Raw genomic sequence first — 27,680 nt, forward strand, 5'->3', positions numbered from 1 at the left:
CAGAAATGCCAATTCCTCTGCTTCAGTAGATGGCGAGCTTCATCTACTTGTTAATGTCCACCTTGGTGCTTTTCGTGACCCTCTTCAAGGTCTCTTCCCGATTTCTGTCTCCTGGACAGTGTCGTGGGCCATGTTCTCTTTGTTACTTTGGCACTGCTGCTCTGATACCATTCCTGCTGACAAAAAACAGTGTCTTTCAATTCTCTCTCCCCCACGGTTACACACACTGACATGACCAGACTGCATCTGTTGCTAACAGCGGTACTCCACGGTCTCTCGAGGCCTACTTACCTGTAGCTTCCAACACAGCATGAATCACACTTTTGAATTTGGTCATGATTCCCAGCATGCCTTCTTGAGCAGTCAGCTTATCATTCCTTTGTTGAATTTACACTTTCAACAAAATTCAGCTCCATTAGCAGATCAGTAATGGAGGCTTACAGGCAGTATTTTAGTGTCCTTACCAGCGGTATTGAAATGTCCACAATCCTCCTCGGGGAAGCGCATGAAATAATAAAAACTATTGCAGGCATTGAGTCCAATACTGAGCAGATCCGTTGCGAGGATTTTTCAAACCTGCCTGGGTAAGCAAATGTGGTGCCCAATATTTAAATTCTCAAATCGTCGACCCTGCACTGAGTGTTAAATCTCCTCAGTGACTATTGTGATGCAAATTTATGAAATCGAAAAGAATCGCAGCGATCAGTAAAATAATCTAACCCCTCCGATAGTTACTGGTTACATAACATGTTGAGAACAGTTACAATTCTACTTTGCATGTTATTCATATTTGATGCGATGTGATATCAGAGTGATGTGTGGTACCTGTTTAAGCCACAGGTACACAGATGAGAATCAATTTCCCTATTAAGAATGTACCTGACAATGAGCTGGCACTTTTCCAGCAGAAAGGGCTCTCCCTACAGCTTTTACTCATGGCTTTATGTCGTTCTCCATTTTCAGCTCAATAAAGACTGAGTTTGTGTTAGGTTCTCATTCCCTGAGACATTAAGTCATGGCTGATCATCGAATTAAACACCACTTTCCCGCCCGATCCCCATATTCCATGATTCCCTGAGAGTCGAAAACATTACTTTTACTAAAACATCGTGGACCGTCCCGATCTGTGTGAGAAAATCACCGCAGGTCAGGGCTATAAATGGAGCTGGAGCGCCGGGTCCTGGAGCATCCTGGGCTGCTCCGATCTGTGTGAGAACACCACCGCTGGTCGTGGCTATGAATAAAGATGAAGCGCCGGACCCTAGAACATCCTGGGCCGCCCCGACCTTTGTGAGAACACCACCGCTGGTCGTGGCTATGAATAAAGATGGTCGGAATTTGTTGGTTGGAGGGTATGTGTCGGATAGAGGAATTATATCGGGTTGAGTTGTTGTTTCGGTTAGAGGGCCTGTTTCATTTGGCATTGATGTTTCAGTAGTAGGGGCTGTGCCGGTCGGAGGGTGTTTGTTAGTTGGAGAGTCTGTGTTAAGTTTAGAGGCTGTAATATTTTGCAAGATTATATCATTTTAAGGTGTTAAGAATATAAGAAAATAAGAAATAGGCGCAGGAGTAGGTCATTTGGTCCCTCGAACCTGCTGCATTATTCAATAGCCTAATCACTAGCCTGATAATTTAAAATCTTTTGTACACACACGCATTCCTGAATAAAGATTATCACTTCGTCAAAGGGGACTCGGTCTTTATGTTTAAACATGGCTGAACTGAAGATGGACCCAGCTCCACTTCCCTCCCCACTCCCCATAACCCTGTAGTCCCTTATCACTCAAAAATCCCTCTATCTCTGCCTTAAATATATTAAATGACCCAGCCTCCACAGCTCTCTGGGGCACTAAATTCCATAGATTTACCACCCTCTGAGAGAAGAAATTTCTCCTCATCTCAGTTGAAATGGTCGGCCCATTATTCTAAGATAATGTCCCCTAGTTTTAATGTCCCTTATGAGTGGAAATATCTACTCTCCATTCACTTGACGAGCCCCCTTATTATCTTATAAATTTCAATCAGAACACCTCTAATTCTTCTGAACTCTAATGTGTATAGGCCCAGCCTACTCAACCAATCCTCGTAATTCAACCCCTTCATCTCCGGAATCAACCTGGTGAACCTTCTCTGAACAAACTCCAATGCAAGTATGTCCTTCCGTACATACGGAGAACAAAACAATATGCAGTACTCCAGGTGCGACCTCACAAATATCCTGTACAGTTGTAGCAGGACTTTTCTGCTTTTACATTCTATCCACTTGCAAATAAATGCCAACATTCCATTTGCCTTCATGATTACTTGCTGGACCTGCATACTAACTTTTTGTGTTTCATGCACAGCACTTTGCAATTTTTCTCCATTTAAATTTTAATTGGATTTTCTGTTATTTCTGCCAAAGTGGATAACCTCACATTTTCCCACATTATACTCCATCTGTCAAATGTATGTCCACTAATTTAAGCTGCTTAAATCTCTTTGTAGATTTTATGTATCCTCCTCAATGTTTGCTTTCCCATCCATCAGCAAACTTGACCACATTACACTCCGTCCAGTCATCCAAGTCATTAATATAGATTGCGGCACACCACAATGCACTGTTTGCTAACTGGAAATAACCCATTTATCCCAACTGTCTGTTTTCTGTTAATTAGCCAATGCTCTATCCATGCTAATATATTAACCACAACCTCGTTAGCTTTTATCTTGTGCAGTAACCTCTTATGTGGAACCTCATCGAATGCCTTCTGGAAATCCAAATGCATTACATCCACTTGTTCCCCTTCATCCACTCTGCTCATTACATCCTCAAAGAACAGCAGGAAATTTGTCAAACATGATTTCCCTTTCATGAATCCATGCTGACTCTGCTTGATTGAATCATGATTTTCCAAATGTTGCGCTACTGCTCCTTAATAATGGACTCCAACATTTACCCAACGACAAATGTTAGTCTAACTGGTCTATAGTTTCCTGCTTTCTGTCTGTCTCCTTTTCTAAATAGGCTCGTTGCATTAGATGTTTTCCAATCAGCTGAGACCGACTCAGAATGCAAGGATGTTTGCTCGGTTACAACCAATGCATCCACTGTCTCTGCAGCCACTTCTTTTAAGTCCCTCGCCATCAGGTCGAGGGGCCAAATCGGCCTTTGGTGCCATTATGTTACCGAGTACTACTTCTTTAGTGATAGTGATTGTATTAATTTCCTCCCTCCATATTACTCCTTGATTAGAATGCTGTTAGTATGTTTTACCATGAAGAACGATGCCACATACTTGTTCAATGTCTCTGCCATTTCCCTGTTCTCCATTGTTATTAAACTCATCTTCTAGGGGAGCGACATTTATTTTGGCCAGTACTTTCCTTTTTATGTACGTGTAGGAACACTTACTATCTATTTTTGGATTTCATGCTAGTTTACTTTCACAATCTATCTTTTCTCTTGTTATAATATTTTTATTCGTTCTTTGCTGGCTTCTAAAATTTTCCCAATCCATTGGCCTCCCACTAGTCTTGTCCAGATTGTATGCCCTTGTTTTTAATTTGATACCATCCCTTAATTCCTTAGTTAGCCAAGGATGGTTATCCATTCACTTAAATTCTTACCTTCTAATTGGGATATATCATTCATGCGAGTTAGGAAATTTCTCCTTAAATGTCTGCCGCTGCTCATGAACTGTCCCATGCTTTAATACTTTTTCTCAGTCCAATTTAGCCAACTCTGACTTCATACCTTTCTAATCCCTTCATTTAAGCTGAGGACATTGGTTTGAGATCCAACTTTTTCACCCTTCGAATGACTTTCAAAATCAACCATTCCTACATGATCCTTTATTTGAAGATCATTTATTATGGCGCAATATTAGTTTGAGGGGCTGTATTAGTTTGAAAAGCTGTAAGAGTCTGAGGGACAGTCTTTGTTTTGGATGCTGTTTTCGATTGTTTTTTGAGATACTATATTAACATGAGTTGCTACATAATATTGAGCGGCTTTAATTACTTTGAGGTGCTGTATGGTTTGAGGTTCTATATTTTATTGATTGTTGTATTAGTTTGAGGGGCTGTCTTTGTTTGAGGCTCTGTATTAATTTGAGGTTTGTGTTAGATGTGATGCTGTAAGATTTTGAAATTCTGCATTAGTTTCAAGTTTGCATTGGTTTGAGGGGCTGTCTAAGTTTGAGGATTCATAGACACAAAACAACCACTTTAATTGTTTAACTGAATGGCTGTGGTTAGAGCAAGCATCCAGACGCCAGATTACATTAGAGCACTCTAACATTTGGAATTCAATTACTGAATGAACGCAGCAGAGAGAAAGATACTGAAACAATACGATATTTCGAGATGGGCATTATTTCCATAGCTATGATAATACAGCTTCCAATTTGCAATAGTTCACTATGGTGATCAGAATTGTCCAGTCTTTGGTATTTTTAATTTCAATCAGAAATAAATGTATTTCATCACAACAGGGATTTAATTCGACTGTCGTAATCTGTTTGTTCAAATTTCAATAATACTAATTTGAATGATGTGGCAACCTCAATATCCCAGTGGAGGCCACACAGGGTATAAATTAAGGTTCTGGGAATATTTCAAATCCGAGTTTATTTCGGTGAAGTTGCCTGAACCACGAAGGGAAACATCGCTTCAAAAAGACAATGCTTGAAACATTTACGAGTATAGATAAAATATATTACATGATAATAGCCGTCATTGATGTTCCTGGTAAGTGATTATGTCCTTTGGCTTTGTCTGTGAACTGTTCTCTGATCTTACACTGTGAGTGATTATGTTAATTCTGAACTAGTGGTAACTTTTATACATACACATGATTAGTGATATAATTTTTAAGTCAAATGTCCAGTATTACCTCTGTCATTTATTCCATTATGTCAACTGAAATTAAATCTATGTTTGTATTTCACAGGCTCGATGAGTTATCAAGCTATTGACTTTACTAAAATAGTATGTACAGTTGAATCAGTGTGCTTAAAGAAAAAAAAAGTGAGATTAATAAATCTATAGCCCCTGGATGTCAAGGGTTATATAGAGGAGGTTAAAAAAAAAGCGAGTTTTGTGACAGATACCGAGGGCTCAATACTGCAGAAACTCTCTCGGAATATTGAGTAAGCAGGGGTGCAATTAAGATGGATATTCGTAAATCACCAAGAAAACATGAAAAAATGTTGGCAACTCAAAGCAAGGAAAACCCAAACATGTTTTATAAATACATTAAGAGCAAGAGGATAACTAGACAAAGAGCGGGGCGTATTTGAGACCACAAAAATAATCTGTGTGCGGAGACAGAAGACGTGGGTATGGATCTTATTCAAAAATTGGAGTCTATTTCGATAAAAGAGATGGGCGATGCAGACATTGTAATCAGGGAGGAGGATTGCGAAATATTAGAAGAAATACAATTAGTAAGAGAGGACCTATTAAGGAGCATAGCAGGTTTGAAATTGGATCAATCCCAAAGCCCGGACGAAATGTATCCCAGGCTGCGAAGAGAAGCAAAAGAGGAAATAGCAAATGCTCTGACCATCATTTTCCAACCCTTTCTGGCGACAGGTGTGGAACCATAGGAATGGAGGTCTGTTAATCTTGTACCATTACTTAAAAAAAGGCGAATTCTATAGACAGAGTAATTGTAGGGCATTCAACCAACCTCGGTGGTGGAACATTATTGTATAAAATTCCGAGCGAAAGAAGAAATCTTAATTTAGAATGACGACTTAATCGAGGACAATCAGCATGGATTTCTAAAGGGAAATTCGTGTCTGACTAAATTAATTGAATTTTTTGAGGAGGTAACAAGAAGGGTCGATGCGTTTCCTACATTCGATATCGTGTACATGGATTTTAGTAAGCCATTTGCTAAGGACCCACTTGGCAGACTGGTCAGGAAATAAAATCACATGCGATCGAGTGCAAAATACAAATTGGATCCAACGTTTGCTCAATGGCAGGAAGCAAAATATAATGGTTGATGGGTATTTTTGTGACAGGAAGGCTGTTTCCAGTGGGGTTCCGCAAGTCTCAGTACTCGGTCGCTTGCTTTTTTGGTACACATCAATGATTTAGACTTGAATGTAGGGGGTATGATTAAGAAGTTTGCAGAGTCTACTAAAATCGGTCGTGTGTTTAGAAATGAAGACGAAAGCTGCAGAGTGCAGGAAGAAATCAATTAACTGGTCAGCTGTGCAGAACAGTGGCAAATAAAATTCAGTCCGGAGAAGTGAGAGATAATGCATTTGCGAAGGGCTAACAAGGCAAGGGACGAGACAATAAATGTGAGGGCGCTGAGAAGTGTAGAGTAATCAATTGAACTTGGAATTCAGGTCCACAGATCCCTGAACGTAGCAGACTATTTCGATAAGTTGGGTAAGAAGGCATAGGGAATACTTGCCTTTATTAGCCGAGGGATAGAATAAAAAGCAGAGAGGTTGTTATTGAACTGTATAAAACACTAGATAGACCATAAATAAAGTCCTGCGTGCAGTTCTGGTCATCACATTGCGGGAAAGTTCTGATGGCACTGGAGAGGGTGCAGAAGAGATTACGAAGATGTTGCCTCGACTGTAAGTTTTTGCCACGAGGAAATATTGGATAGGCTGGGCTTGTTTTCTTTGGAACAGAACAGACTGAGGGGAGATATTATTTAGGTGAATTAAGTTATGAGGGGCCTAGATAGACTTGATAGGAAGGACCTTTTTCCTTTAGCAGTTTGGTCACCCACCAGGGTGCATAGAGTTAGAGCAATTGGTTTTGAAGTTTTAATGATATATGAGGGTACATTTCTTCATCCAGAGTGTGGTGGGGCTCTAGAACTTACTGCTTGAAAGTGTGATAGAAGCAGAATCCCTCGCACAATTTGAAATTACTTGGATGTGCACTGAAAGTGCCGTAACTTACAGGCTGCCGACCAAAAGCTGGCAAGTTGGATTAGGCTGGATAGCTCTTTGACAGCGGGCGCGGACACGATGATCTGAAATGGCGTCTTTCCAAGCTGTACATTTAATGATTGTATGATTCTAATTTAATGGCACCTCTATTATTACTTAATTACTGGTAATATATGTTACTGTAGAAATGTAGTGTGTGTGGGTCACAAGCCGGAATGGAGCAAGCCGTTTCTATTTTGATATTAATGTTATGAAAGAAAAAAATCTGATTAATTTATACTTTCCTTATATCGAATTACATAGAATTTACAGCAAAAAACAGACCCTTGTGCCGATTCGTTGTTTATCCTCCACATGAACTTCCACGCTCCCTCTTCAAATCACCCGATCAGCATCACCTTCTACAGCTTTCTCCCTCATGTGCGAAACAATTTCCAATTAAATGCTTTCCTGCTATTCGCGTTAACTGCTCCCTCTGGTAGCGAGCCCAACATTATATCTACACTCTGAACAAATACCTTTCTCCTGAATTCCCGATTGGATTTTATACTCACGGTTTCCAGTTTTGGCCGTTTCGCCAGCACATTGCCGGTCCATTTGAGTCTTCTCTTTGCCAGACTTGACATGCCGTACTCCCCCTTTCTTATTCTGCTGTAGAATTTTACACCTCCTCTGGACCCAACTTCTGCTTATTTGATTGTACTTCGTTTTGTATCTTCGTCGCTTTTCTCTCCTGCATTGCACTCTATCAGAGAAATCACCCTTTTTTCCCCCCCGCCACCTCTCCATATTCACTGCCTCTGCACTTGCTTAAAACCTGTTCAATCTCTACCTTCTTCAGTTCTGACAAAAGTCATAGACCTGAAATGTTACCTCTGTTTCTCCCACCACATATGATTCTTGACCCGCAGAGTATTACCAGCATTCTCTGTATTTCATCAGATTTACGGCAATCTCAGTAAATCGAAAGTCTGGGTTTCCCGCGTTTTGCGCAGTTTTAAATCATTTGTCCTTCGCAGGTTTTCCTCTCCCGCCTCCGTTAAACCTGGAGGGAGGCGGGTTCTAAGCGGGTTGGAGTTGCGATTTTTAAAATTTTAACCTGTGACCCTCACGCATCCCAATCGCTTCTGTGCTCAAATCCAGTCCTTAGCAATTGACCTGAGACAACGAGACGTTTGATCAGCAATTTCCAGTCTGATTTCCCTTCTCTTTTTTTACAGTGAATTTAGTGGCGATTGTAATCCTGTCCCGGGGAAAGTGCGGGCTCTCCACCTGCACCAGTCGCTACCTGGTGGCCATGGCAGCGGCGGATCTATTGGTCATCATCACTGAGGTCATACTGTATCAGATCAATTGGTATTATTTCCCAGTTTGTTTCCTTGACATCACCCCTGTGTGTAGTGTTCGCGCAGTCCTGAGGGGTGCAGCCACAGACTGTTCTGTCTGTTTCACCGTCATTTTCTCCTTCGATCGATTTGTGGCAATTTGTTGCACGAAGCTAAAAACAAAATATTGCACCGGGAAAACTGCAGCTGTGGTTCTATCAACAACCGGCATTCTTCTCTGTTTACGAAACATTCCCCTCTATTTCAGATATGAACCGGGATGGATAATCGACAGTATACAATGGTTTTGTTACACAATACCAGGCTATTTTACTGAGCCTGGATGGGTGGTATTTGACTGGTTTAAGATGGGTTTAACCCCAGTGCTCCCATTCGCTTTAATTTTGCTGCTCAATGCTCTGACTGTCAGACACATTTTAGTGGCAAGTCGAGTCCGTCAGGGACTGAGGGGTGAGAGCAAGGGAAAGAATCGCAGTGACCCAGAGATGGAGAGCAGAAGGAAGTCTGTGATTTTACTATTCGCCATTTCCGGCAGCTTCATTCTTCTGTGGTTGTTGCATGTTATCGACTTCTTACATTATAACATTGCAGGAGGAAATTCCAGCTCTGGCAATGATGTGTATTACATTTTTGAACAAGTAGGGTTCATGCTGCGGAATTTGAATTGTACAAACACATTTATTTACGGAATGATACAATGCAAGTTCAGAGAGCAGTTGAAGAGCGCGGTGAAATATCCGGTTACCTCAATTATTCAATTAATGAATAATCAGAACAACTGAGCACAGCCCAGACGCGGGTCACAATGTCTCCTATCCATGAATGAAGGTAACATTTACCCCCTGACTGCCATCAACTGTGTTCTACTAGGACTGGCTTGTGATCCGAAAATGCAAACAGTGGCGCGGCAGCCACAACCTTTAAGACACAGCAGCATTTCTGATTGCAGCAGCTGTGCCACTGTCTTTCGGGAGAGGACCATTAGTTTGTTGCATTCCGTCCGAGAACTTCTGTAAATAGCCAGTTCAGCAATTTAATACAGCAATACATTTACAACTTCTAAAGTAAGGCCTCGTCATTAAATAAGCAGACCGAGCTGTGCTGCTGTTTATATGGACGAAGGCCCAGGGACAGCATGGGTCAGCCCACACTGCGATATGTGTGCACACAAGGTCCGTGCAGCAGAGCAGGTCTCCTTCCAGTCGTCCTGGTTAACCCTTGCCACTGGATCAAGACCTAGCTCTGTGCAACGGAAAAAAACGTGAAAAAAATTCCACGCATAGGCATCTTCCACCCTTCAACATGTAGTTCGGGATCTGCAATATTAGGTCATTCATTGAAACACCTGTGAACTTATCCCTTTTATAGCGCTGACGAAAGTCATCTGCATTTCGAGGTACTGCCTATGCTGATGATGATGATATATTATATAGAATCTACAGCACATAAACAGGCCATTCGGCCCAACTATGTGGTGATGCTTATGTTCCACATGTACCTCCTTCCAGTGTCTCCTCAGCATCTCAGCTTTTCAGATTACCTTTCTCTTTCCTTTGCCTCAGGTATTCATTCAGTTTCCTTTTAGTGATATCGAAGCTATTTATTTCAAGCACTTCCTGTGGTAATGCATTCAAAATTCTAACATTTATCTAAGTAACGGAAGTGCGCTTTATATCCCTATTGTGTTTATTAGTAACGTTACATAAGAACATAAGAACAAAAGAATTAGGAACAGGAGTAGGCCATCTAGCCCCTCGAGCCTGCTCCGCCACTCAACAAGATCATGGCTGATCTGGCCGTGGACTCAGCTCCACTTATCCACCCACCACTCCCCGTAACCCTTAATTCCCTTATTGGTTAAAAATCTATCGATCTGTGACTTGAATACATTCAATGAGCTAGCCTCAACTGCTTCCTTGGGCAGAGAATTCCACAGATTCACAACCCTCTGGGAGAGGAAATTCCTTCGCAACTCGGTTTTAACTTGGCTCCCCGGTATTTTGAGGCTGTTCCCCCTAGTTCCAGTCTCCCCTACCAATAGAAACAACCTCTCTGCCTCTATCTTGTCTATCACTTTCTTGATTTTAAATGTTTTATTACATCACCCCTAATCCTTCTAAACTCCAACGAGTAAAGACCCAGTCTACTCAATCTATCATCATAAGGTAATCCCCTCATCTCCGGAATCAGCCTAGTGAATCGTCTCTGTACGACCTCCAAAGCCAGTATATCCTTCATTAAGTAAGGTGACCAAAACTGCACGCAGTACTCCAGGTGCGGCCTTACCAATACCCTATACAGTTGCAGCAGGACCTCCCTGCTTTTGTACTCCTTCCCTCTCGCAATGAAGGCCAACATTCCATTCACCTTCCTGATTACCTGCTGCACCTGCAAACTAACTTTTTGGGATTCATGCACAAGGATCTCCAGATCCCTCTGCAGCTCAGCATGTTGTAATTTCTCCCCATTCAAATAATATTCACTTTTACTGCGTTTTTTCCCAAGGTGGATGACCTCAGACTTTCCGACATTGTAATCCATCTGCCAAACCTTCGCCCATTTGCTTAACTTATCCAAATCTCTTTGCAGCCTCTCTGTGTCCTCTACACAACCCGCTTTCCCACTAATCTTTATGTCATCGGCAAATGTTGTAACATGACACTCTGTCCCCTCTTCCAGGTCATCTATGTATAGTGTAAATAGTTGTGGTCCCAGCACCGATCCCTGTGGCACACCACTAACCACCGATTTCCAACCCGAAAAGTTCTTGTATTTATGTCCCTTTGTTTTGGATTCCCACGCAAGTATATTCGTTCGATCCACGTCTCCCATGACAAATCCATTCATAATTTATGTGACGTCTATCGGGTCTCCTCTAAATCATCTCACTTCTAGAGAAAAAGGGCCCAGACAGGTTTGCTCTTATCCATTACCTGTAATCGACCAGTTATGGAACCATCCAACTAAACAAATGGAAGACTTTAAGCTGTTGACTTCGTCACCTGCCATAACCTATGCACCACAGACACGGACAACTGTCTAAGACAAAGCACACCACTAATAACCTTGTTGGCCTTCATAGCGAGGAGATTTGAGTACAGGGGCAGGGAGGTGTTGCTACAGTTGTACAGGGCCTTGGTGAGGCCACACCTGGAGTATTGTGTACAGTTTTGGTCTCCTAACCTGAGGAAGGACATTCTTGCTATTGAGGGAGTACAGCGAAGGTTCACCAGACTGATTCCCGGGATGGCGGGACTGACCTATCAAGAAAGACTGGATCAACTGGGCTTGTATTCACTGGAGTTCAGAAGAATGAGAGGGGACCTCATAGAAACATTTAAAATTCTGACGGTGTTAGACAGGTTAGATGCAGAAAGAATGTTCCCAATGTTGGAGAAGTCCAGAACCAGAGGTCACAGTCTAAGGATATGGGGTAAGCCATTTAAGACCGAGATGCGGAGGAACTTCTTCACCCAGAGAGTGGTGAACCTGTGGAATTCTCTACCACAGAAAGTTGTTGAGGCCAATTCACTAAATATATTCAAAAAGGAGTTAGATGAGGTCCTTACTACTACGGGGATTAAGGGGTATGGCGAGAAAGCAGGAATGGGGTACTGAAGTTGAATGTTCAGCCATGAATTCATTGAATGGCGGTGCAGGCTAGAAGGGCCGAATGGCTTACTCCTGCACCTATTTTCTATGTTTCTATGTTTCTATGTCGTATTTCATCCAGAGTTGATCTTCGGACCGCATAATCTCGCTGTCACAAAGACGGCCAACTTCCACCGGCATAACATTGCCTGTCTCCACATCGCCTGAGCTCTTCTGTTGCTGACACCTCTATATCTCTATTCCTTGCCTTTGCTGCCTCAGTACTTGCCGACTGCAATGTTTTCTTGCTGGTTTCCCACATTCCACCACACATAAACTTGAGGTCATCAGATACCCTTCTGCCCGAATGGTAATTCGCACCAAGTCCGGTTAACTATCACCCTTGAGCTCAGTGACCTAAATTGGCAACTGATCCAGCAGCGCCTCAATTTTAACATGATCATCCTTTTATTCAATTCGCTGCATGGTGCCATCCCTCACTGTCCAGATATCATCCTCTACAAACATCTGAAAGTAAAATCTAGAATCTTGCCAATGACCATGTTTAACTGCGCCACCATTTGCGGCCGAGCGTTCAGCTGCCGCGTCCCTCCACTCAGCAATTCCTTCCCTAAACCTCTCCGCCACTCTCTCCTATCTTTCCTCATTACAGATGCTCCAAAAAACCTACACCTTTGACAAAGGTTTTGATCACATGTCCTAATATCTCCCTAGATAGCTTGGTGTCAATTATGTTTAATAGTATTCGTCGAATGCTCCGTGGGACGTTTTACTTCATTAAAGGCGCTATTTAAATGCAACTTTTTCGTGTTGTAAATATGTTTCGCACATTATCCAGTGCCTCTTTATCATGTTGACCTAACGTATATAAACTTATCACAATATATAAATTATGTGTAGCACAGAGACAAATCATTCAGCCCAAAATGTCCATTCCAGACTTTATGCCCCAGACCAGCCTCCTCGCACTGTTCTGTCAGCTGTGGATCAGTGGGTAGCACTGTCCCCTCTGAGTCAGACGTTTTTCACTTTAATTCCCACTCCAGGGACTTGTGCACAATTAACAATTTAGACTGACGCCCCAGTGCAGTTGTTAGAGTGCTGCAGTGTCGGAGGTGTCGTCCTTCAGTTGAAAAGTTAAACCCACTCTGTTCTCTCAAAGTGGATGTAAAAGATCCCATTGGCAGTATTTCGAAGAAGAGCAGGGGAGTTATGTATCCCTCAAACAACATAAGAAAAAAATAGATTACCTGCTGATTATCATATATCTGTTTGTGGGAGATTGCTGTGCGAAAATTGGCAGTCATATTTCCAATTTTATAATAGTGAGTACAGCAAAGTTGCTTCATTTGCTGTAAAGCGCTTTATGATATCCAGTGATCATGAAATCCAAGTCTTTCATTCTGTTCTTTCTTTAACCCCCACAAGATATACCTCTATTCCTTTCTACCTCGTGTATTATCTCGCTTCCCCTGAATTGCATTTTTGCCATTCACGTTAATACTCGCTGTTCTTTCAATTTCCACATTCTCACCACTCTCTGGGTACATAAGTTTCTCCTGAATTCACCTATTTATTGGTGATTATCTTATATTTATGGCCCGCGTTTTGGTCCCACCTGCAAGTCAAAACATCCTATCTGCATCTCCACATTTTCATCTAGTTTTTAATATATTTCCTCAAACTGGTCACCTCTCGGTCTTTTATTTTCTAGAGTATGAGCCCCACGTTTTTCAATATTTCCCGATAGGGATAACCTCACAGTCTCTGCCTTCATTCCCGTAAACTTTTTTTGCACCATCTCCAGTAACCATGTCCCTAATACAACATGGAAATAAGAACTGTTCGCAGTACTCTCTTTGTGGACTAACGAAGCTTCAATACAAGTTTGGCATAACTTCTGTGCTATTCAATACAACATCTTCAGAAATTTACTCCAGTTTTCTTTTTGTGGCCTTATTAACCTGCATCGCTAATTTTAATGATTTGTGTATTTCTTCACTGTATTCGTCAAGTACATTTAGACACATATTTCCAAGGAATATGTGATATTCTTATTCGTCCTGCCAGAAATTACCACCTAACACTTGACTATAGTGATGTGTATTTGCCAATTACATGCTTATTATGCAAGATTATTAACGGCTTCCTTTATCTTGTTGCAGTCCTCCTCTACATTATATGCACCATACCTCTGCATCTTCCAACCAGCCAAATTTGTTGTCATCTGCAAACTATCAAATTCCAATTCGTGTTTCCGATTGTTTGATGTAAACGGTGAACAACAATGAATATTAATGAAATCAATACAATAGTGGATAATCAAGGGGCTATAGGGAGAGAGGAACTTCATGCAATCAATATCACTAATCAAGCAGTACTCGGTAAAATAATGGGCCGAAAGGCGAACATGTCCCCTAGACCTGATGGCTTACATCCTTGGGACATAGAAGAAGTGGCTGCAGAGATAGTGAATGCTTTGGTTGTAAGCTACCAACATTCCCATGATTCTGGGCTTGTCCCAGCAGATTGGAAAACCGCAAATATAACGCCCTGCTTTAAAAAAAGCAATAGACAAAAATCAGGAAACTATAGACCAGTTAGCCTAACATCTGTCGTTGAAGAAAAGCTGGAGTCCATTATTAAGGAAGCATTATCAGGACAATTGGAAAAAGCATTATCCAGAAAGGAGAGTAATCATTGCTTGATGAAAGGAAAATCATGTTTGACAAACTTGCTGATATTCTTTGAGGATGTAACGAGCAGGGAGGATGATTGGGAACCAATGGATGTGATGTATTGGGAAAATAGAGAGTCGGGATGAATGGGTAAATAGTGGCAAATAAAGACGAGTGGGCGCCGCAGGCATTCGTGCTGGGTCCTCAACTATTTACTATCTATATTAAAGACTTGGATGAAGGGACCAAGTGAAATGTAGCCAAGTTTGCTGATGATAGATAGGTGGGTGGGAAAGCACATTGTGAGGAGGACACAAAAAGCTGCAAATGGATAGAAACAGGCTAATTGAATGGGCAAAACATCGGCAGATGTTGTAGCTTGTGGGAGAAGGTGACGTTATCCACTTTGGCAGAAAAAATAGAAATTAAATTATAATGTAAAAGTAGAAAAATTGCAAAGTGCTGCAGTGCAGAGTGACCTGGGGATCCTTGTAAAAGAAACACAAAACGATAGTATGCAGCTACAGCAAGCAATCAGGAAGGCAAATTGAATGTTAGCCTTTATTGCAAGGGGATTGAGTATAAAAGAAGAGAATTCCTGCTAATTGGCGAGGTCACACCTAGAGTCCTGGGTACAGTGCTGGTGTACGTATTTAAGGAAGGGTATACTTGCATTGGAGGCTGTTCAGAGAATTTTCTCTAGGGTGATACCGGTGATTGACGGGGTTGAATTATGAAGTTCGGTTGAGAAGGTTGGGCCTATATATATTGAGGTTCAGAAGAATGAGAGGTGATCTTATCGTAACATATTATAATGAGGCGGCTCGAGAAGGTGGATGCAGAGAGGATACTTCTACTCATAGGATAATGTAAACCGAGGGGACATAGTCTCAGAATAAGGGACCGCCCATTTAAAACTGTGATGAGGAGGAATTTTGCTCTCTCAGAGGGGTGTAAATCTATGGAATTCTCTGCCCCAGAGTGCTTTGGAGGCTGCACCATTTATATATTTAAGGTAGAGATAGACAGATCTTTCAGCCATGGAATAAAGGGTTATTGGGACTGGGCAGGGAAGTGGAGCTGAGCCCATGGGCAGATCAGCCATAATCTTATAAAATGGCGGAGTAGGCTCGTGGCACCAGGTGGCCTACTCCTGCTCCTATTTTGTATGTTCTTATGTTCGTATGCGCTCATAGCACCAAATCTTGCGCAACACCATTACCTACGATTGGCCAACTGCACTGCTTCTTGTTGGGGTAATAAGAAGACTTCTAATCATCAAAGTGGACTCCCTGATATAAGAAATCGACACCCGCCTTTTTGTACAGTGAACACAGAATCACTCAGAGCAAAACTTTGGTTCAACTGGTTTTTAATCGAGCATGCTGGGGAAGGTACCGATGAACATATATTCGGTCAGTGGTTTTACAATTACAATTATAGAGTTTTAGAGGTGTGCGACCCCTCCTACAAAACCACTGACTGGCCTACTGCTGTTGGCGAAGTTACATTGATTCGTCGATCCACAGCAGAATTGCTCCGTGTGGCTCTCTCCCACTTGTCCATTTCCCATCACATGTCACTCTCCCGGAATGTGTTATTCAGTGGTGTCAACTTTGCCTCACTTCCTCATGATGTGTGAAGTAATGTTGCTTCCCAGGGTTTGCTATGTTTCTAGACTGTAGACTCTCCACTACTTTTGATGAAGGTGTTATTCATTTCTGAGTGTATGTTTTCATCTTCTATCAGTTTGCGCTAAATGTCAATGCATTCACTTCCTTCAGTATCCTTTTACGTGGTACATTTCCCTGAGTGACAAGGATTACTTATTTTCTACAGCCTTTGTTTTCTTCCCTTTGGCATAGTAACTCAGTCCATTTATATGTCCATTTGTCTTTCTGTTTTACACTTTAGTGACCTTATCTTATCTCCTTACAACGCCCCCCCCCCCCCCACACTAATGGCACTTGGCTATATACCCTTGATAGGCCATTTCCCATTTAATTCCTCATGGTTAAGCTTCCGGGGTTGTCCTTTCGCTTGGGTAGCGCTACTTCCCGATCTGCAGGACCCACCTGCTGGCTTTTATTTCAAGGTTATATTGATTAGTCATTTCTGCCAGACTCTCTATTTTGCCTTCATTCAATATTTTAACAATGTAGACAATGGCCTGACTTTACTTCAGTTACATCTACTACAGGCTAACAATAGGAAGATGACCAATATGATCCCTTGCACTACAACCAGTACATGTGAACTATCTGCATCAACAATTTATTTTGCCGGGTCTGCGGTATCCTCTGCTTCATCTATCTTTCCTGATGATGCTTCGGTAATTATCATCAATTCACTGCTCCAGTCGAGTTTGTTCCTCATTCAGTTTGGGTAGAGTTTTTCCTTGCGGCCCAATCGCCTTCGGATACCCTTGTCGGATAAGGTCTAGCTTTGTCCCATTGATGGTTTCTTCCTTTTGTTGAGGGTTTATAACGTATCCATTTAAACATGTGGGATAAAGCAGAAGTCCGTATCTGTTGATGGCGCATGAGAAATTTCCTCCCTCATTTGTGACCGTCATCTCAGTCGCCATGGGGCCCACACACCATTCCCCATTCCTTGTGGACCAGATTTAGTTTCGCAGCCCCGTGCTAGGGGGTGATACATCAAGGTGCACTCTTCCACTTGGTCACATCCACAGTCACTTTGATCATTAGTAGTGGATCTTGACATAAAACAACTCGGTTATTTTAATAACAATCCTCTATGCTGAGACTCTTAGTTCTGTTGTTCTCTTTAATCACATATCTAGATAGGTAATGGTAAAGCATACGAGTTTGATTTCTTATTTCCTCTATATTATTTTTTGGTATAGGGGAACTCCATTTGGCACATCATACTATGTTATTGATAGTGCAATACCTATTATCCAATGCGACAGCTTTCCATTTTGAAGTTGCCCAAGTCTATGTTGGATACAACTGAGTATCCATGCTCCGTAACCAAACAATTTCTGTCTGGATGGTTCTGCTTAAGGCACTTTCCACTCTCGTCCCAGCATGATCTTGCAACGTATAACAATTCTCTCTCCAATAATCCCTGTAATGTTCGGATTCGGGCGTTGACCCGATCATCTATCGTGTGCAGGTCGATAGTGTTTACCATCGCAACTCCCGCCGCGTATCCGACGCTGAACATTTCTAGTATCCCTCTTTTTCCCTGGTCCTGCATTTTACCTGATCTTTTTCGACATTCAGGCCCTTCAAGTGCTTGCAGGACGTGTTTTTTTTTTACAAGCTTATAGTGTTTGACCCGCAGAAGTTAGGGATGTTTAAGTATGTTAAATTATTTGCTGACGTACCCCGAAGTGAATCTTATCCTTGGTCTGCCTTATTACCCAGCGTTCATAGTTGGACACGTTGGTAGCACTGGGGCTGTGATGGTCGGGCCCTGTTGGTACTCACTGTTGCTAAAGTAGTGGTGGGACCGTGTTGGTGGATCTATTTTGGGAGATAACCCTCCAACACCATTCCTCTTATGTTGAGTGAAATCTGCAGCCACTTCCCTCGGGTGCAGAAAAAACACACCGCAGTCTAATTTACACAAAATATTAGTCCCGTATTACTGGCCCTTTCCCAATATCGTTTCGTTTCATCGTTATGTTGTTTTATGCCCGTTATTGTTACACTGCAATTTAATTCCACTATTGCTCCGTCCGTCAGCCTCAGCGTTTTTGATTCTTTATCACAACTAATGTCGCCAGAATACCTATAATACTGGCCTTGACATCCCTCAGCCTGTTGTCCTTGATAAGAAGATGAGTTTCCCCACGTTGTTCCCACGAGCACCACAATCCTGTAAAAAACAATATTTCCTGGTCATCACCGGTTAGTTAGTGACTACGTTTTTCAACTGGGTCCAGTGTTTCCACTTGCCGATAACCCTTATAACTATGCAGGTGCACGTGTCACTTATCATTCTCACCATCACCTGAATCCCTAATGGGGTATTTGGACCTTTTGTCCTTTAGTGTCGTTCTCATAGTCCTTGATTGCTTGTTGATATCTGACCTGTGCTTTTAAGTCATGTAACTGCTTACAGAGGTCATTCACATACCTCCATAACCTGTCGAAGGTCTTAAGTCCTCCCTTCCTGTAATCAAGACTTCTTCTCATTAGATCAAAGTGTGTCAGTCCTGTCTTGCACCTAAGAGTTGCCCTGAGCTTCATCATGTCTATCCATCCCTTTCCAGTCTCTTTGATTGCCTTGGCAACGTTCGCTTTTAAAGTCCTAATCAATCGTTCCACCAATCCGGAAGATTGTTATAGGATGTGCAATTTTTACCTGATCCCTACTAAAGTGCAGGCTGGTTTCATAATCCGCCCTGTGAAGTGTGTACCTTGATCTGAGTCCAGCTGTAGTGGCACTTCCCATCGGGGTAATATTTCTGCTATTAAGATCCTAGCCAGGGTTTCGGGTGAACAATTTCCAGTAGTGCAAGCATCTACGCACTTTGTAAGCTCGCCTATTATAACAAGGCAGTAGCTTCCCCTTGTTGCTGGATAACGATCCAGTAAAATCTGACTGTAATTTTTCACTGGATCCTTTCGGTGTGGGCTGATGTCCCACTCTGACATTTACTTTCCCACTGGTAATTATTTTGTGCATGGCATGTACCTTCTCCAGTGGTTCTCTATATCTCTACCCATATCTTCCACCACCTCTATCTGTACATCGAGCTTATCATGTTCGTTCCACCTGTATGGACATACCCATGGTATAACTTCCCATCTTTCCTCCATACCCTGTAAGTCCCTTGCTGGGCTCCTCTCTGCTTCCACTCCTCCTTTCCCTGTGCATTGTATTCTCCATGTAGCTTAAACATGTTTCCTTCCTCAGACTCGATTGTACATGTTCCCCCGGGGCTTCCCCGGTCTGTGTACCTGTCTCCGCTGCACCCCCCTCCCCCTTTCTCCCGCTCCCACCCACTCTTTTGGCTACCTCGTCTGGTCATTGTATACTCTTGGGATAGGACGAAGGCTTCCAATAATTTCTTTAAAATTCCCTTGTGATTTTTGAAATAATCACACACTACTCCAAAAGCATACCGACTGTCTTTATCGATGTTTATTCTTTTTCCCATCACCGTCCTCAGAGCCTCGGTGAGAGTGACCAATTCAACCACTTGAGCCAATAGGCCACCTTCTAGCCGTCCTTCCTTTCTAACCTGTCAGGCTGCTATCTAGCACTGCCCATCCCGTCCGTCGTGTCCCTTTGATATAGCGCCAGGACTCATCTATCTATAGATCCATGTCTACCTCCTCAAGCGTGGTTTCACTTGCCTGTCTACTTCCCTCGGCTTCTACTGTTGGGCTACACTGATGCTCGTCACCCTCTTTAAAGTTTGTTACCATCCCGTTGGGGAGGGGGGGCGGGGGTGCCGTGCAAGAGCCCTTTATGTGTGGGATACCATTTTAGCCTTCCTATTTAATGAAATTCTGCTAAGCTATGCTGGGTATGAAGGATAACCTTTCCTACATTAGCATGCCACTGGCCTATGCCTGTCCTCATGTAATTGAGTTCCTAACGCGTTATTTAGTGTGGTTCGTTTCGATGTGAAAGGGTCTATTCTGGTCGGGTAATCCCAGGGCTGGATCACTTGTGAGAGCTTGCTTTAAATTTACAAACGCTGTTTCCTGATTTCTGCAGTAGTTGAATAGACCTCGTACCTCCCTCTCTCTTACCCCGCTGCCCCCCACGCCACGTCGGCGACTGGCCTCCTCTCCTTGTTCAGTGACGACAGCAGCTCAACTTCCTCATGTGCGACCTGGCCTGTTCTCCATCTCCAACACGTGGTTAATTCCATAGCTGTCACTCCCCGCTTCCCTCCCAACCTGAACTCCGGTGGGCCACTGATCCTCTCAATGCCTGTCACATCCAGGCTCCGCAAGACATACCTCCAAATGTCTGACTCTGATATTCCTTTCCAGCAAAAGATATAACCTCCATGTTCCTTCAGCTGCCCTTCCCCTGCCCACCGGGTCTCACTTACCGCCGATCCTGCGGGCAATATCTTGCCAGAGGCAACTATGCCCATATAGCACTGCATGCTCTCCCGTCACCTTCGACCCACTTGGCAGTGGGTCGAGACCTTGTTCAGCAGAACCCCTGTGATAGCAGTTATGCAACGACCACCCCACGTTAAAAGAACTCACGCATAGGCATCTTCCGCTCCATTAACTTGAAGTTCTGGACCTGGAACGTCAGGACCCTAATGGACAACTCCAACAATGAGAGACCGATACGCTGCATCTCCATAGTTGCCCGGGAACTTAGACATTTTGACATCGACATCGCCGCCCGAAGCGAGTCTCGGCGGGCATGGGAAGTCTAGTTCAAGGAACATGGTGGCGTTCTACCTTTTTCTGGAAAGGAAAACCAGAGGAAGAACGCCGCATTTATGGAGTCGGCTTTGCCACCAAAAATGAACTCGTGGACCGTCTCAAAGACTCCGCCTCCATGAAGACTCTTCGCCTTACCCTATCCCAGAACCAATGCGTCACAGTCATCAGTGCGTACACCCCAACACTCGATGCACCGGATGAGGCTGAAGATGTTTTTATTCCAACATCGATACATCCCTCTCCTACGTCCCCATGGTGATAAATTGATCCTTCTTGGTGACCTTAATGCAGAGGGTCGGCAAAGACATAGCCCTCTGTGGAGGCGTGATTGGCAATGATGGGGTCGGGAAACCCAACTCAAACGGCACCCTACTCCTGACAAAATGGGTAGAAGACGAACTCCTCATCACCAACACCCGTTCCGCCAGAGTGACAAACACAAGGCATCGTGGCAAAACCCTCGCTCAAACACTGGCACCTGTTCGACTATATCATCATCCGAGCTGAAGATTGCAAGAATGTTCCATGACAGCAGATGATGACTGCTGGATGGACCATTGCCAAATCGGATCCATCATCGATGTTAACACAGCCCCAAAGCAGTTCTGCAAAAAATTTAATGCTGGGGCACTTAAAGACCCAGTTAAGAGAGCCCAATGCAGCCAGCGCCTCACGGCCAATCCGCATTGCCTTGATGACCTGAGATTCTCAATTGCCACAGCGCTTGGTCTGCCCTCCATGCCTCCATAAGTAGTGCCTGTGAAGAGACGCTTGGCTACTCAACCAGAATACACCAGTTCTGGTTTGATGAAAATGATCAGGAATTCCAAATACGAATAGATCAAAAGCGCAGAGCATTTCGGAGCCTCAAGCAACAACCCAACTCCAGAGCTACAAGCAACATTACAGACGGTTAAAGGCTGAGGTCCAACAAAAAACCCGGGACCTAAAGAACAGGTGGTGGATGGCGATAGCACAGGAGATACAACAACTATCCCGACAGCCACGATATGCGAGGATGCTTCATTGCAGGCAAGACCACCTACGGTCCAAACTCCCAAGGCCTCACCCCACTCTTGGACAAGAATGGAGAAACACTCATGAAGCACACCGAGGCTGTCAGGGAAGGCTGCATGGAACACTTTGAAGATCTCCTCAATCGAGACTCTTCCTTTGACTCGAGTGCTCTCAACTCCTTCCCGCAGCATGAGACCTGGCACCAGCCCAGTGAACTTCCAACGCTGCAGAAGGTAGGCAAAGCAGCTCAAGAATAACAAGGTTGCGGGTGCGGAAGGAATTCCTGCTGAGGCACTAATCGCAGAGAGGCGCTGTTTGTGTGGATACATGACCTCATCTTTCTCATTTGGAGGGAGGAGAGCAAGCCGTGAGATTGCAGAGTTGCAGTGATCGTGAAAATGTTTTAAAAAGGGAACCAAGTCTGACATCGGGAACTACAGGGAAATTGGCCTGTTATCAGCCACTTGGAAGGTGTCACTGGAGTTCTCCTCAACCGTATTCTCATTGTGGCCGAGTTACTCCTTCTGGAATCACAGTGCGGATTTCATCCCCTATGGGGCACAACAGACATGGTGTTTGCAGCACGGCAAGTGAATAAAAAAGTAGGGAGCAGCACCAGCCCTTATACGTGGGCTTTGTGGATATTACAAATGCCTTTGTCACTGTCGGCCGTGAGGTATTTTGGAGCATCCTCCTCTATTTTGGATGGCCCAACAGTTTGGCAAAATCCTTCGCCTGCTCCACGACGACATGCAGGCCGTGTTCCTTACCAGCAGATCGATTACAGACGCATTCCACGTCCGGAACAGCGTCAAACAGGGCTGCGTAATTCGTTTCAAACTTCTTCTCAATCTTCCTCGCAGCCATGCTCCACCTCACAGTCAACAAGCTCCCCACAGGAGTGCAACTAAACTACAGAAGCAGTGGGAAGCTGGTTAACTAACGCCACCTCCAGCCCAGGTCCAAGATCAACCCAACCACGGTCATTGATCATCAGTACGTGGATGATGCCTGCGTCTACGCATATTCTGAGCTTGAACTCCAGGATTTCGTCGATGTATTCACTGAGACATATGAAAGCATGGGCATTACGCATTACATCAAGAAGACAATGGTCCTCCATCAGCCTGTACTGGCCGCCCAGCACTTCCCCCATTCGTCAGATTCACAGCGCGGCCCTCAACAACGTGGACCACTTCCCATACCTCGGGAGTCTCTGATCAACAAAGGCAGGCATTGATGAAGAGATTCAACCTCACCGACAGTGCGCTAGTGCAGCCTTCAGCCGCCTGAGGAAAAGAGTATAAGATCAGGCCCGAAAACCTAACACAAAGTTCATGGTCCACAGTTTTGTAGTAATACGCGCATTCCTATATAGATCAGAGGCATAGACAATGTACAGAAGACACATCAAGTCGCTGGAGATATATCTGCAAGATCCTGCAAATCCCCTGGGAGGACCGACGCAACAACATCAGTGTCCTCGCGCCGGCGAACATCCCCAGCATTGAAGCACTGACCGCACTCGATCAGTTTCGCTGGTCAGGCCACATAGTTTGCATGCCAGACACGAAACTCCCTAAGCAATTGCTCTATGTGGAGCTCCTTCATGGAAAATGAGCCAAAGGTGGGCAGCGGAAACTTTACAAGTACATCCTCAAAGCCTTCCTGGTGAAGTGCGACATCACAACTGACATCTGGAAGTCCCTGGCCGAACACTGCCCTAGGTGGAGAAACTCCATCCAGGAGGGCGTTATGATCTTCGAATCTCAACGCTGCAAGTGTGAAGAGGTCAGGCGCAAACAGCGGAAGAAGCGTGTGGTAAATCAATCCCACCCCTCTTCCCCCGACGAATCCCACCTGTGACAGTGTCTGTGGCTCTCGTATTGGACTGTACAGCCACAAAAGAACTCACTTCAGCAGTGGAAGCACGTCTTCCTCGATTCCGATGGACTGCCTATGATTATGAGTGCCTGCCCAAAACCTTTCACGGTTCGTGGTCTGGGCATATATCGTATTGACTCCTTTCACTCCTCAGGCGCCTGTCTCTTTCCATGTGTTAATATGTATCCTAGAAATGTTATTTCGCTCCTTCCCAGCTGTACCTTCGAGGATTTATTTTTAATACCGCACTCTGCAAAACTCCTAGCACTGTAGTTTAAGCTATTACGTGTTGTTGTTCTGTACTGGAGGCAATACGGATATCATCCACATACCCTGCCCCTATGTCTACCAGTTTTAAAATTTATTACAGTACTCGATGAAATATGCTCGGGCTATTATGGAATCCATGTGGCACTCTAGTCCATGTATATTGTTTTCCCTTTTCGGAGCAAGCAAATTTCCCTTGGGAGTCTTCATCTAAATTTATGCCCCAAAAGCCGTTTGCTATATTAAGCACGGCAAATCATATGTTCTGGTTCATGGCAATTAAAAATAAACATTTATTTTATCTGTCTTTTATAGTACGTTACAATTTTATTTTCCTTCTGGCACGTGGGAAAATATTCACTTCCAATTAAGAAACCCAAATTAATAATGTCCAGTATTTTTTTTAAATTCCATGCAGCGAAGCTAAAGTTGTTTGGTGAACTAAATAAAACAGCGGTCAGTGGAAAGGTTTAACAACTTTTCAGGCTTGTAAGAAGAGATGACCTGATTACGTGACTTCGCGTAATTCATCTTTTTTAAAAACGTTCCCGATATACTGTAGCCATTTTAAAAATGTTTTCAAACCCGAAATCAACATAGAGTGTCTTTTCTCTCTTTTTCCAATCTGGTGAAGGTTTCATATTCATATCTTGAAAAGGAACCGGAATTTCACCTTGGCCACGATGGAAGTCCGCTTTTCATTGGTCAGTTACTCTCAATAATCGAATTAAACCAATATCTTTTTCATCGCCAACATCCAGTAAGTTAAGTCATTTTCCATGTTCTCCTTTCTTCAACTAAGTTTTTGTTTCTAACAAACGTTATACACAGGATTGTGACTCCAAGAAATTGTTAATTTAAACTACATAAGACAATTGCAAATATTTTTTCTCCAATTAAGCGTTTAATTTGTTTTTCTTTTACCAACTGTAGCCTGCAAGGTTTCAGTTTTATCCTTTGTTTTAAATCCAACCTCAAATATTCCACTATCACGAAAGCTTCCACGCAAACACTTTTACTTAAAGACAGACATTCACACTGCACTTTCATTCAATACAGCTTATCCTATAATTGTTCAGCAACATAACCTTGCATGCCATTTCTCGTCTGGGTACATTTACCCCTCTAGCAGATTAAGGGTACTGATTCCAAGCCCTTGGAACGCTCCTAACGTCTGGCTGGACAACAATACTGCTTGCCTCTCTAATCTGCTTCCTCTGCAACTTAAGTGTCTGCTTTATTTTTCACCTTTCCTGCTAGCATTTATACCCGGGAACCTTCTGGTCCATTTCTCAGCTCCCCCCACCCTCGCTCCCCCCCCCCCCGCCTCCCACCCCCGTCTTCATTTCATCCAACTGGCCAGTTTTTGCTAAAGATCCTGGGCACACATCGCCCCTTTAGGTTGTATTCTTTATTGTTTGCACCTGCACAATCAACACAATCTTCTCCTTGTTATTACCATTTCACCCATCACGGCTCAGGACATACATGTATCCTGGCTTGGTTTCCGTCGCTCCATGGTTCGCTATGAATTAGTATTACAGATTACCCCCTATTAGTTCCTTATACAGATTATCTCCTTCTCCGTCAATGCTACAGCTTTGCATTTGGTACAAAATACATAATCACTGCACGATCTAGCTGCCTCATCATTCGGGTTGGAGTGTCTGTACCCTGCTCGCAGCACCAATTGTTGCCATAAACAGCAGACTTCTCTTCGTCAAGGTGGAATCCTTGATATAAGAAATCGACACCCGTCCTTTCATAAAGCGACCATGCAATTACTCAGGCAAAAACTTTGGTTCAACTGATTTTTACTCGAGCATGCTAGGGAAGGTTCCGATGAACACTTCTCAGATCAGAGGTTTTACAATTATAATTATATAGTTTTTCGAGGTGTGCGACCTTCCTACAAAACCAACTATTGGCCTACTGCTCTCAGCGACGTTACGTTGTTTGATTGACCCTCATCTCTCTGGCTCGGAGTGGCGCTCCCCCACCTGTCCATCTCCCTTCACACGTCGCCCTCCTGGAATGTGTTATTCAGTGGTGTCAACTTTGCCTCTGTTCCTCATGATGTGTGAAGTAACCTTGCTTCCCAGGGTTTGCTATGTTTCTAGACTGTAGACTCTCCACTACCCTTGCTGAAGATGTTATTCATTACTGAGTGTATGTTTTCATCTTCTATCAATTTGTGCTCAGTGTCAATGCATTCATTACCTTCAGTATTCTTTTGTGTGTTACATTTCCCTCAGTGGCAAGGAGTAAGTCTTTTCTACAGTATTTGCCTCCTTCCCTTTGGCATAGTATCTCAATCATTTCATGTGACCTTCTGTCTGTCAGTCTCCCTGTTTAGTGACCGTATTTTATCCTCTTACACTTCAGAATTAAAAAGCCAAAATGGAGCAGGCTTCTTTGTTAGCATTTTCCTTGCTTTGCGATACTTGCAATACCGCTTTTAATAATTTGTTCATTTGCATCCCAAGATCAGTTTGCTCTTCGGCCCCTTTTTATTTCTTATTTGCTAATCTATAGCTAATCATAGTGCATTGAATCACAGAATGACACATTAAATAAGCACAGAATGCAGTGGTTTTCTAGATTCACAAACGTGTAAGGATGGAAATGGTACAAGCTTGAAGTAGAACATTATATCACCTCTGAAGATGGTCTCATGAGCGCAGAATTAAGCACAACAAGAATCCAACACGTGTCACCTGTGTGGCAGGAAAGCATTCTACTTTTTATCCATCAATGCTAGCATTACCTGCCCAAAGATCACCTATGTTAATCCTATGCTGTCAGAATTTCTCTTATTTGGCTGAAGGTCCGATGATTGAGTGGTAAAGAAGATTGAATGAGAAGAAAGAGGGTGCTTTCATTTGCACGCTTTCATATGGCTTGCAGCGCTACTGTTTAAACTGTAATCATTACCCAGTTATTAAACTGGAAACAAAAGCCAAGTAGACGGGATGCTGGATATCTGGCTTACAAACAGAAAATGCTGGAAATATCCAGCGTATCAGTAATCAGCTGTGAGAGAAAAACAGAGCTAAAGTTTCAGTCGACACATACTTGCTGACAATTTCACGCATTGTCTATTTTAATACTAAAACTAACTGATGGTATTTGCAGCTCTGATAGACTGCGAGATAGCTCACAGCATCAGTGACTTAAATTTCAGAGACCAATTGTCTATTTCAATAATTGAAGACATTGAAGTAATTTATAAAACACTGACTAGTGCAAGACCCCACAGCAGTGCATGAACCCGAAGCAATGCAAGAACCCAGAACAGTGCCAGATCCTGGAGCAGTTCCAGATACCAGAGCAGTCTAATAACCCAGAGCAGTGCATGATCCCAGAACAATGCAATAACCCAGAGCAGTGCAAGAACGCAGAGCAGTGCATGATCCCAGAGCAATGCAGGACCAGAGTAGTGCAAGAAACTCGAGCAATGCAGACGCCGAAGCAGTACATGAACCCAGAGCAGTACAAGAAACGAGATCTGTGCAAGAACCCAGAGAAGTGAAAGAAAATAGACAAGTTCAAGAAAGTGAAGCAATG

The 27,680-nt window shown here is 43.3% G+C and overlaps 1 protein-coding gene across 1 annotated transcript; it reads left to right on the forward strand.

Annotated features, from left to right (window-relative positions):
* Positions 1-1,236: 1,236 nt before the first annotated feature.
* Positions 1,237-9,039, forward strand: LOC139241085 (probable G-protein coupled receptor 139). Its single transcript, XM_070869774.1, has 3 exons — positions 1,237-1,352; positions 4,625-4,731; positions 8,132-9,039. Exons 1-3 carry the CDS (start codon positions 1,237-1,239, stop codon positions 9,037-9,039), a joined length of 1,131 nt encoding a protein of 376 aa, XP_070725875.1.
* Positions 9,040-27,680: the final 18,641 nt, after the last annotated feature.

This window comes from Pristiophorus japonicus, chromosome Y (genome assembly GCF_044704955.1).
Source record: "Pristiophorus japonicus isolate sPriJap1 chromosome Y, sPriJap1.hap1, whole genome shotgun sequence".
NCBI lineage: Eukaryota > Metazoa > Chordata > Chondrichthyes > Pristiophoridae > Pristiophorus > Pristiophorus japonicus.